The 12,560-nt window shown below is 41.9% G+C and overlaps 1 protein-coding gene across 1 annotated transcript in view; it reads right to left on the bottom strand.

Moving 5' to 3' along the window:
• Nucleotides 1–1,323: 1,323 nt before the first annotated feature.
• stk17al (serine/threonine kinase 17a like) overlaps nucleotides 1,324–12,560 on the bottom strand; it is a 43,733-nt gene continuing 32,496 nt past the window's right edge. The window contains exons 3-7 of the mRNA XM_072442764.1: nucleotides 8,137–8,281; nucleotides 6,812–6,938; nucleotides 6,617–6,665; nucleotides 5,966–6,145; nucleotides 1,324–3,648 (exon numbers count right to left, since the gene is read on the bottom strand). Coding sequence (XP_072298865.1) covers nucleotides 3,345–3,648; nucleotides 5,966–6,145; nucleotides 6,617–6,665; nucleotides 6,812–6,938; nucleotides 8,137–8,281 — 805 coding nt within the window. The 3' untranslated portion in view covers nucleotides 1,324–3,344. The remainder of the gene's footprint in view (nucleotides 3,649–5,965; nucleotides 6,146–6,616; nucleotides 6,666–6,811; nucleotides 6,939–8,136; nucleotides 8,282–12,560) is intronic.

Genomic DNA, 12,560 nt, shown 5'->3' with positions numbered 1-12,560 from the left:
TTGGTGAAGTTTAAGATGTCACTTCCTGGTTGCACATGGGCAGCAGAGTGTGACAGAGGTACTTGTGCAACTGTTACCGTGCAACCGTGCTGTAACCAAGGGCCAAATTCCATGTACATTACACAAAAGTTATCAATTAACACGTAATAATCATAAATAACGCTGACAGGTCTTAAACTGGACATGACACGAGTGAATGAAGCAGAAGAGCTGTTTAAACAAAGCTCTGTGACTCGAGAATGTGGAAAAAACACTTAAATGAACCATTACGCCGCAAAGTTGCTAGTGTTAGCCGGCTACATCACCGGCAAAACGTTAATAATTCAGTACGTATATAATTATTAGTCCATAAATGTGCATGTCAGACATATTTGACGAATATTTATTACAGAAATCCATATTAATCAAAGTTTTGCAGTTTGTTTGTTTTTTGAACTTCGCTTATTGATGACATCACAGCGCAATTCTGTGATTTTTAACGTCTATTTTTCATGTTTCCTGCACAAACTGCCACTCAACTGATGTAAAACTATGATACATATTTACCACAGGTTCTTTCCCACCAAACTATGTCATAATTAGAAAAACACGAGAACCCGTCATGGGCACTTTAATCTTACCAGGAACTCAACAAACCTTTAATTGTAAAAAAGCGACTTTAGCAATTCAGTCACAATTCACCCACAACCGCGCATATTTGATCCGTTTTAGTTTATATTGTGACTTTATTGCGTATTTTCCTGTTTTGTAAAGCACTTTGAACTACTTTGTGCTCTAAATATAAACCTTGTGACGCAACTACTGTACGTGTGGACGGTGCCTTTCAAAATACCGTATTTTCTACTATAAGTTGCACCTTTTTTCGTAGTTTTGGCTGGGGTGCGACTTATACTTATTATATATTTATACTTATTTACTTATACTTATGTGATTATGTTATTTTCACACTTGCAACTGCATTTCCGCAAAAATAAATTGATTTGATTTGATTTGATTTCATACTCCAGTGCGACATATGTTTTTTTTTCTTCTCTATTGTGCATTTTTTGGCTGGTGCGACTTATACTCCGGTGCAACTTATGTGATATTTTTTATATTTATATTTTTATTCTCTGTTATGCATTTTTTTGTTAGGTAGGATTTATACTCTGGTGCGACTTATAGTCCAGAAAATATGGTAAAAGCTTAAAAACCAACAGCCGTCCATTCTTTTCACGATTACGACGACTAAAACTAAACCCAAAAAGGAATGCTCAAAGTGTGTTTAATATTTATTCTTCAAAAAACAAGTCATACATCAAATACAATTCAACGAGTGGCGGTTTGGTCCGTGTCGAGGACCAACAAGTGCAAAACGGTCTGAAATTCACGTTCAGTACAAAACATACAAAAACGACACAATAACACGTCAAGACAAACAAATTAAAAGTCAGCTTCAAATATTAATAAACCTTTCATTTACATCGGGAAAAATAAATCCTCATTTCCCATCATCAAGAAGTTATTAATTTACTTAACTTATGTTACAATATATTTTAATAAAAACCTTTTCCATTTAAAAATACATCGTGAAATTTTGCGGTAAAACTACAAAACAAAATGTGCAAAAGTCGTGCAAGACTTTGAGGACATAATTAAGCTAGTTTGGATTATAATCGTCTGTTAAAGGTGCACTGTGTAACTTTAACAGGGTCTGTGACTGCTCGTCGTCATGGAGATGGGACGGGAACAGTGTAAAAAATGTCCTATGCTCATTTACACCCGAACACAAATGTGTCGATGTCCCACGGTGCGGTATTAAACAGATCCATCTTCCATCGGAAAAGTTACGCCGTGAATCTTTAACGTGAAAAGTGCAGCGACGTTTTTATTCATTTAGTATGTGGTTTTTTGTAAAATGGATTTAACGGCTGGTTTAAAGTTGTTGAATTAATATTAAAAAGAAAAGAAAATGAAAAAAACAAAACAAAATGTAACAATAATAAATAAACTTTATTGTGGCGTCAATTGGAAGTCGTTTTAGTTCACAAAGACGGTGCAGTTTCCAATATTGTCCCGCAAACGGTTTCGATTAGAAATAAATAAAATATACAAATGGAAACAAAATTTTGATGATTTTTTTTTTTTTTTTTTTTTTTACAAATACCACACACAAAAATACTTCAAAAATACAGTTATTGAATTAAAAATGCTGCTGCAGAGACTGAACGTACAATTCTATACAAAAACGTCTTCGGCACAGTTTTTGCCGTTTTTTACCCTTGACGCAGCGCCCCCCTACGGTTCAAAGTAAATCACAACCATCCATCATTGCACCTAGTTAAAGGGGCACTATGTAACTATTTGGAGCCCTCGTTTCCATGGTGATACAACAGCATTGCCTGAAATGTTCCACAGCAAGACATGAACTTTATCTTACACCTTAAAAACCCTTCCACGGATCTGACCTGTCATGTGGTTGTGTCATCTGCTCGTTTCCATGGAGACAGACACGTTTAATGCCACACTGAGGAACATTCTAGGGGAAACAAACTCACGCAGAAAGCTCCAGAAAGCAATTGTTACAAAAAAAAGCTGTGAATTAGATTTTTTTTTTAAACTAAATTCGACACGGATGAAGCTAGAGAGATGCTGCTCGAGAACATCTAGATTGATTATACCAAAACACAAAATATTACACATCTCCAGTGTAATTATGATGGAATTACTGCTTTGTCTGAGTCAAAAAGAGTCAAAAAACGTCTTTTCTTCTCGCGCTGCATCAGTCTGAGTCCGTGTTTGGACCAGTTAACAATTAATGGGCTAAACGTTTACTCGGCTTGACATTTACTCGGCTTGACGTTTACTCGGCTTGACGTTTACTCGGCTTGACGTTTACTCGGCTTGACGTTTACTCGCCTTGACGTTTACTCGCCTTGACGTTTACTCGGCTTGACGTTTACTCGGCTTGACGTTTACTCGGCTTGACGTTTACTCGGCTTGACGTTTACTCGCCTTGACGTTTACTCGAACGCTTAACGTGTTTGCGATGAATAGTTTAACTTGTTTTAGCCTTAATCCAGTCGTTACAAGTTCAGATTTTCACCAGGATACACCAGAGGGGGCGCTGCAGACGCTTTTAGTCACGCTTAAAGTCGTAGAGTTCTCTTTGAATTCAAACAATTTCCAAAACAAAAGGCATCTGGGCCACTTGAACGGCTCCCGAAGGCGAACCAGGTGGAGTGACCAAATCGTCCTTCATAACGTCTTTTCTTTTCTTTAACGGGAATCCACGTGTTTTTCGAGCCTAAAAAAGGTCCTCAAAATGGCGCCGACGCAAACGATCGCGGCCCGATCGCGTGGGCTCAACAGAAGAGTTCCTGCTTGATCTTGGGCCGCGTCGGGAAGGGGCATTCGGCGAGCGAGAAGGCGTCGCGCCCCGCCTTGAGCTCGCCTTTGGCCGGACAGAGCAGGGCGAAGGTCTCCAGGACGTCCAGCTCCGGGGACGGGGCGGGGCTCTCGGGCTCGGACTCCGACTGGCTGGCCTCGGGCTCGTCCAGGGAGGAGCGGTGGTGGGACGAGGGGGACGAGGCAGCGTGGAGGTGCGGCGGGCGGGACGCGGGGCGGAGCCAGGGGTGGAACAGGCACTCGTCCGCCGTGGCGCGCACTCTGGACGGAGGGAAAAACAGAACGTGGACTTTACTGGAGCGATCGGGGTTAAAGTTACAGATTATACAGTTAAGAAACAATGTAAGCAATTAAATCAATAGTTGCCGTGGACAACATGAGTGGATACTTTTGGAACATGCATTTGGCAACGACTAAGGACTGAATTTAACATCAATTAGACGAAATGGGACTCGTATCTTGGACCTATTGTGCCTTAACCTTTCTTTTTTCTTTTTATTCTTTTTATCGTTTCTTGGATGTGTTACTTTTCCTAAATTTGTATTTTTAAATTTTACCCATTCTGTCTTTTGTCTGTTCTCATTTTGTCTTTCTTTTTTTCTTTAATTTAGTCGATTTTTTTTATTTATATATTTTTTAGTCTTTGTGTCTGCACATATGAATTGTGATTTCTTGAATAAAATAAAATAAAAATAAATAAAATGAATAAAATCAACAAATGCAAGAAATAATGTGTTGAAAACTAAATAAAACAAATGCTGTTTGAAATAATATTTGCAGTTGTTTTGAAAAGCACTGACGTGTAATGATCAGTTTTTAGCCAAGTTTCTGGTCTTCACTATGATAATTCATGAAAGGCTCGATTCAGACTTAAAACCTCTGCAATCTATATTTTGATATATATTTTGGAGGTTAATACTCTTTTCATTATACCACGAAACCCTTATGTGCAATTATTAATATCAATTTTCGCGCCATTTCTAAATCGTATTGTTAGTCAAGCATTTTATTTTATCAGAGATTAAACTTTGCATGAAGAAATCTGACTTTTCTTTGTCTTAATTCCTGCAAAAGATTTCACGTTCAATACATTTAATGAAGCGCTGTGCTGTTTCTACAAAAAGTAAATCAATTCAAACAACAATCAATATCAGGATCTTTTTACTAGAAACGATATGAAAAACGACCCAAAACCACAACTATTTTAAACACAAAACGTCAGAATCTGTAAAATAAACGGACTCAGATGTTCACTACTTTAGACATTGCTTATTCTAGTGATTTAAATGTGGTTTTCAAAGTGCAAGCAGCACCTGGCTGTGTCAAAAGAGTCCGTTTAAACCTTCTAAAGAGCATTTTTGGCATCAGCCTCAAACCTCCTCATGTTGGTCAACCACTGACCAACTGCGTCTATTTGTGACCCAACGAAACGAGGAGGGAGATTCCAGTAGAGTTTATAGTGGGACAGTTTTGCCTCTCGTCTTTATTCAGATTTAGTTTCCGAGCGGCACAAATACAAACACTTTCCGCTCAAAAACGCCCAAGAATCTCGCTCCGCTACAGACCACTAATCTAAACTAATCTCCGGCAATTAAACGGCCGAGACTCCGAATTACGGGTTGTATCGAATTTAGAAGAGCTTCTGCCAAAGAGATTTTTTTGTTTTTAATCGAAAAATTGAGGCGACAAATTAAAATGTGTTTTTTTTTTTTTGCTGGATTTCGCTGGCACGGCTTTAATTCAGTTTAATCGTGAAACTATAATCAAGTTTACTGTGTATAATATACTGAGACCACAAAGAAGTACAGCCAATACAAACATCTACTTAAGTAAAAGCTTGGAAGTACCCGTTAAAAATGCCCTTTAAGAGTAAAAAGTAACTGTATGTCACACAGATTTTAAGAAATGTTACAGCGTTAAATGTGGTAAAGAATTGTGGTAGTAATTTGAATACATTTTTGAATTTTTCCAGTTAAAAAATAAATTATTTACATTTTTTGGGGGCGTTTTAAGTGTCCGTCGTTGCCCCCTGCTGGTTCTGGCCTTTTAACGTTTGAAGATAACTCTCCTGAGAAACCCTGGCCCTTTTTTAAAATTTGGCAACGTTAAATATTTTTTATGCGATTGTACAGACTAAAAATAAACTAAAAATAAACTAAAAATAAACAAAAGTTAGAAGCGTGTAAGTTCAATATCTGACCATGTATTTTCACAAGGAACCTGCAGAGCTCTTCCGTCAGCGTTACTCAGTTCTGCTTTAATGTGTGTGTATATTTTTAAACTCAAAACCTCTCAAACCGCATTAAAAGTACTTTCTACCTGTCGGTCCGCACAAAGGGAAGTTCTACGCACATCCTGTACATTTAGCATCAGAAACAAGCACACAGATGCACTTTAACAGAATATTATTAAAGATAAAAGGCGATATTTTTCAGTGATGCAAGCACTTATTTTGAAAGGATCATAAACAACTCGCAGTATTTTTGAAAGCGTTAAACCAGCGTTCGCACAGAGGGAAGTTGGTATGGACTTGTTCTAAGCATATCGCCGCCGTCGCGCTCGCGTGTCATGTTCGTACCTGGGGTTTTTGACCAGCAGCGTTTTGATGAAGTCCACGGCGGTCGGCGACACGCCCTCGAACGTCTCGTCCGAGTAGTCCACGTTGATCTGGGAGATGTTCAGGAACGTCTCTTGTTTGCTGTCACCCAGAAACGGAGACTCGCCCGTCAGCATGATGTAGATGAGCACGCCGATGCTCCTGGGACCAGACAGGAGGGGAAATATGTCACTTTGAGGGGTAAATTTACATATATTTCAATAACTTATGAACCTCTACTTCGCCTGTGCTTATAGTATCAAAGTAATCTATTAAAGAAGTAGTAAATGTATCATAATTTGTTCATTTTACTCATTTTATAAACCTGATATAGTCCCAGTGTAGACTTGCTTTGGCCCTGGGATTACCCTGGTTTTTCTCCTTTCTTGTTTAGTGCTTTATACTTGGTCTAGTCCCTGTTTGGATCCACTTAAGGTGCGTTTACACACGTCGTAATTTAGTCCTGAATTGAGTGCATTTTAGTCCTGATGTGGAGTTGGATTGGTCGCGTTTTGGTCCTGGTCTAGTCCTGGTTTTGACTTGGTCTAGACCTGGTCGGTTTTGACCAGGTTTGTGACTTGTCTTCCTCTGTAAACCGCTCCACTAAACGCATCAGGTTTGGCCTTCACTCACCACATGTCGGTGGCGGTGCTGATGGGCTCGTAGTTCAGGATCTCCGGTGCTGGAAAGAAAGAGCACAAGTTAAAACCTTCCAAAGCTCTGAAAAGATCCCTGAGGAGACCCCTGAGGAGACCCCTGAGGAGACCCCTGAAGAGACCCCTGAAGAGACCCCTGAAGAGACCCCGCTGCTTGGTCGTTGAGACTCACCTACGTACTCGGGCGTGCCGAGGATCTCCCTGACCTCCGTGATGCTGTCCATGCGTCTGGACAGACCGAAGTCCACGATCCGGATGTCTCCCAAAGGCCTGGAGCTCGTCAACAAGATGTTCTGAGGCTGTCGACCAGAGAGAGGGCAGAAGTGAGTGACATAACAGAGAGAGGGCAGAGGGTGAGTGACATGACAGAGAGAGGGCAGAGGGTGAGTGACATGACAGAGAGAGGGCAGAGGGTGAGTGACATGACAGAGAGAGGGCAGAGGGTGAGTGACATGACAGAGAGAGGGCAGAGGGTGAGTGACATGACAGAGAGAGGGCAGAGGGTGAGTGACATGACAGAGAGAGGGCAGAGGGTGAGTGACATGACAGAGAGAGGGCAGAGGGTGAGTGACATGACAGAGAGAGGGCAGAGGGTGAGTGACATGACAGAGAGAGGGCAGAGGGTGAGTGACATGACAGAGAGAGGGCAGAGGGTGAGTGACATGACAGAGAGAGGGCAGAGGGTGAGTGACATGACAGAGAGAGGGCAGAGGGTGAGTGACATGACAGAGAGAGGGCAGAGGGTGAGTGACATGACAGAGAGAGGGCAGAGGGTGAGTGACATGACAGAGAGAAGAACAATTTAATCACCATCAAACAAAAATGTAGAGGTTTGGGTGTGATTCATGGCTGTCAATAACGATTCATTTAATAGTCAGTCAACATTTTAAAATGACTGATGGATAAATTTAACCTAAATGGAACCTTGTATGTCTTAAGCTTTTTTTTATTTTAATTTTTTAAATGTGCTAATTTATTTATTGGACGATTCACTTTTCTTAATTTTTTAGTCAACCCAGTCTTCTTGTTCTTGTTCTTGTTCTTGTTCTTGTTCTTGTTCTTGTTCTTGTTCTTGTTCTTGTTCTTGTTCTTGTTCTTGTTCTTGTTCTTGTTCTTGTTCTTGTTCTTGTTCTTGTTCTTGTTCTTGTTCTTGTTCTTGTTCTTGTTATTGTTATTGTTATTATTATTATTATTATTATATTTATTTCATTATTTATTTTATTTCATTATTTCTTATTTAATCATTTATTTATTATTTTATTTATTGCATTTGTGTGTATGTTTTGTGCTCCAGATTGAATAGAAATGACATAATTTTGCTTCTAAAATGGTCACGATTATATTGCGACATGAAGAATCACGACGACCATTAATTTGAAAAACATGTCGCGTTATGGTCAGCGGAGTCGCCCCTGCGCAGATCTGACCTGCCACTCGGCCCGGTGGCGTATCCATGGAGATGTCTTAGCTTAACGCCATCCTCTTCTCCGTACTCACTTTCAGATCGAGATGCACGACGTTGTTCCGGTGCAGGAACGCCACGCCGTTCAGGATCTGCTTCGCCAGCCGGATCACGTCCTCCTCGGTGAACGCCTCGTCGCTATCGGCAACGCACTGGTTGAAGATTTCCCCACCGGCAGCGCTGGAAAAGACCAAACAATAAACGTTTAAAAAAAAAAAAGCAAAACTTGTGTCAAAAATGGGACTAAACCTGGAAGTAAATCTGGACCAAACCAAGTCTAGATCAGGACTGAAACTGGACCAAACCAAGTCTAGATCAGGACTGAAACTGGACCAAGTCAAGTCTAGAGCAGGACTGAAACTGGACCAAACCAAGTCTAGAGCAGGACTGAAACTGGACCAAACCAAGTCTAGATCAGGACTGAAACTGGACCAAGTCAAGTCTAGAGCAGGACTGAAACTGGACCAAACCAAGTCTAGAGCAGGACTGAAACTGGACCAAACCAAGTCTAGATGAGGACTGAAACTGGACCAAACCAAGTCTATATCAGGACTGAAACTGGACCAAGTCAAGTCTAGAGCAGGACTAAACTGGACAAAACCAAGTCTAGATCAGGACTAAACCTGGACCAAACCAAGTCTAGATCAGGACTAAACCAAACCAAACCAAGTCTAGATCAGGACTAAAACTGGACCAAACCAAGTCTAGAGCAGGACTGAAACTGGACCAAACCAAGTCTAGATCAGGACAAAACCAGACCAAACCAAGTCTAGAGCGGGACTAAACCGGACCAAACCAAGTCTAGATCAGGACTAAAACGGACCAAACCAAGTCTAGATCAGGACTAAAACTGGACCAAACCAAGTCTAGAGCAGGACTGAAACTGGACAAAACCAAGTCTAGAGCAGGACTGAAACTGGACCAAACCAAGTCTAGATGAGGACTGAAACTGGACCAAACCAAGTCTAGATGAGGACTGAAACTGGAACAAACCAAGTCTAGATGAGGACTGAAACTGGACCAAACCAAGTCTAAATCAGGACTGAAACTGGACCAAACCAAGTCTAAATCAGGACTGAAACTGGACAAAACCAAGTCTAGAGCAGGACTGAAACTGGACCAAGTCAAGTCTAGAGCAGGACTAAAACTGGACCAAACCAAGTCTAGATGAGGACTGAAACTGGACCAAACCAAGTCTAGATGAGGACTGAAACTGGACCAAACCAAGTCTAGATGAGAACTGAAACTGGACCAAACCAAGTCTAAATCAGGACTGAAACTGGACCAAAACAAGTCTAGATCAGGACTGAAACTGGACCAAACCAAGTCTAGATGAGGACTGAAACTGGACCAAACCAAGTCTAGATGAGGACTGAAACTGGACCAAACCAAGTCTAGAGCAGGACTAAACTGGACCAAACCAAGTCTAGATGAGGACTGAAACTGGACCAAACCAAGTCTAGATGAGGACTGAAACTGGACCAAACCAAGTCTAGAGCAGGACTAAACTGGACCAAACCAAGTCTGGATCAGGACTGAAACTGGACCAAACCAAGTCTAGAGCAGGACTAAACTGGACCAAACCAAGTCTAGAGCAGGACTGAAACTGGACCAAGTCAAGTCTAGAGCAGGACTAAAACTGGACCAAACCAAGTCTAGATCAGGACTAAAACTGGACCAAACCAAGTCTATATCAGGACTAAACTGGACCAAACCAAGTCTAGATCAGGACTGAAACTGGACCAAACCAAGTCTAGATGAGGACTGAAACTGGACCAAATCAAGTCTAGAGCAGGACTAAACTGGACCAAACCAAGTCTAGATGAGGACTGAAACTGGACCAAATCAACTCTAGAGCAGGACTAAACTGGACCAAACCAAGTCTAGATGAGGACTGAAACTGGACCAAACCAAGTCTAGAGCAGGACTAAAACTGGACCAAACCAAGTCTAGAGCGGGACTAAACCGGACCAAACCAAGTCTAGATCAGGACTAAAACGGACCAAACCAAGTCTAGATGAGGACTGAAACTGGACCAAACCAAGTCTAGATGAGGACTGAAACTGGACCAAACCAAGTCTAGATGAGGACTGAAACTGGACCAAACCAAGTCTAAATCAGGACTGAAACTGGACCAAACCAAGTCTAGAGCAGGACTGAAACTGGACCAAGTCAAGTCTAGAGCAGGACTAAAACTGGACCAAACCAAGTCTAGATGAGGACTGAAACTGGACCAAACCAAGTCTAGATGAGGACTGAAACTGGACCAAACCAAGTCTAGATGAGAACTGAAACTGGACCAAACCAAGTCTAAATCAGGACTGAAACTGGACCAAACCAAGTCTAGATCAGGATTGAAACTGGACCAAACCAAGTCTAGATCAGGACTGAAACTGGACCAAACCAAGTCTAGATGAGGACTGAAACTGGACCAAACCAAGTCTAGAGCAGGACTAAACTGGACCAAACCAAGTCTAGATGAGGACTGAAACTGGACCAAACCAAGTCTAGATGAGGACTGAAACTGGACCAAACCAAGTCTAGATGAGGACTGAAACTGGACCAAACCAAGTCTAGATGAGGACTGAAACTGGACCAAACCAAGTCTAGAGCAGGACTAAACTGGACCAAACCAAGTCTGGATCAGGACTGAAACTGGACCAAACCAAGTCTAGAGCAGGACTAAACTGGACCAAACCAAGTCTAGAGCAGGACTGAAACTGGACCAAGTCAAGTCTAGAGCAGGACTAAAACTGGACCAAACCAAGTCTAGATCAGGACTAAAACTGGACCAAACCAAGTCTATATCAGGACTAAACTGGACCAAACCAAGTCTAGATCAGGACTGAAACTGGACCAAACCAAGTCTAGATGAGGACTGAAACTGGACCAAATCAAGTCTAGAGCAGGACTAAACTGGACCAAACCAAGTCTAGATGAGGACTGAAACTGGACCAAATCAAGTCTAGAGCAGGACTAAACTGGACCAAACCAAGTCTAGATGAGGACTGAAACTGGACCAAACCAAGTCTAGAGCAGGACTAAAACTGGACCAAACCAAGTTTAGAGCAGGACTGAAACTGGACCAAACCAAGTCTAGAGCAGGACTGAAACTGGACCAAACCAAGTCTAGATAAGGACTAAACCGGACCAAACCAAGTCTAGATCAGGACTAAAACTGGACCAAACCAAGTCTAGAGCAGGACTAAACCAAACCAAACCAAGTCTAGATCAGGACTAAACCGGACCAAACCAAGTCTAGATCAGGACTAAAACTGGACCAAACCAAGTCTAGAGCAGGACTGAAACTGGACCAAACCAAGTCTAGATCAGGACAAAACCAGACCAAACCAAGTCTAGAGCGGGACTAAACCGGACCAAACCAAGTCTAGATCAGGACTAAAACGGACCAAACCAAGTCTAGATCAGGACTAAAACTGGACCAAACCAAGTCTAGAGCAGGACTGAAACTGGACAAAACCAAGTCTAGAGCAGGACTGAAACTGGACCAAACCAAGTCTAGATGAGGACTGAAACTGGACCAAACCAAGTCTAGATGAGGACTGAAACTGGACCAAACCAAGTCTAGATGAAGACTGAAACTGGACCAAACCAAGTCTAGATGAGGACTGAAACTGGACCAAACCAAGTCTAAATCAGGACTGAAACTGGACCAAACCAAGTCTAGAGCAGGACTGAAACTGGACCAAGTCAAGTCTAGAGCAGGACTAAAACTGGACCAAACCAAGTCTAGATGAGGACTGAAACTGGACCAAACCAAGTCTAGATGAGGACTGAAACTGGACCAAACCAAGTCTAGATGAGGACTGAAACTGGACCAAACCAAGTCTAAATCAGGACTGAAACTGGACCAAACCAAGTCTAGATCAGGACTGAAACTGGACCAAACCAAGTCTAGATCAGGACTGAAACTGGACCAAACCAAGTCTAGATGAGGACTGAAACTGGACCAAACCAAGTCTAGAGCAGGACTAAACTGGACCAAACCAAGTCTAGATGAGGACTGAAACTGGACCAAACCAAGTCTAGATGAGGACTGAAACTGGACCAAACCAAGTCTAGAGCAGGACTAAACTGGACCAAACCAAGTCTAGATGAGGACTGAAACTGGACCAAACCAAGTCTAGAGCAGGACTAAACTGGACCAAACCAAGTCTGGATCAGGACTGAAACTGGACCAAACCAAGTCTAGAGCAGGACTAAACTGGACCAAACCAAGTCTAGAGCAGGACTGAAACTGGACCAAGTCAAGTCTAGAGCAGGACTAAAACTGGACCAAACCAAGTCTAGATGAGGACTGAAACTGGACCAAACCAAGTCTAGATGAGGACTGAAACTGGACCAAACCAAGTCTAGATGAGAACTGAAACTGGACCAAACCAAGTCTAAATCAGGACTGAAACTGGACCAAACCAAGTCTAGATCAGGATTGAAACTG

This window comes from Eucyclogobius newberryi, unplaced genomic scaffold (assembly GCF_026437365.1).
Source record: "Eucyclogobius newberryi isolate DKJ021-1_F unplaced genomic scaffold, fEucNew1.0.hap1 SCAF_13, whole genome shotgun sequence".
Taxonomy (NCBI): domain Eukaryota; kingdom Metazoa; phylum Chordata; class Actinopteri; order Gobiiformes; family Gobiidae; genus Eucyclogobius; species Eucyclogobius newberryi.
Note: the sequence above shows the minus strand (reverse complement) of the source record. Positions and strands in the feature narration are given on the sequence as shown.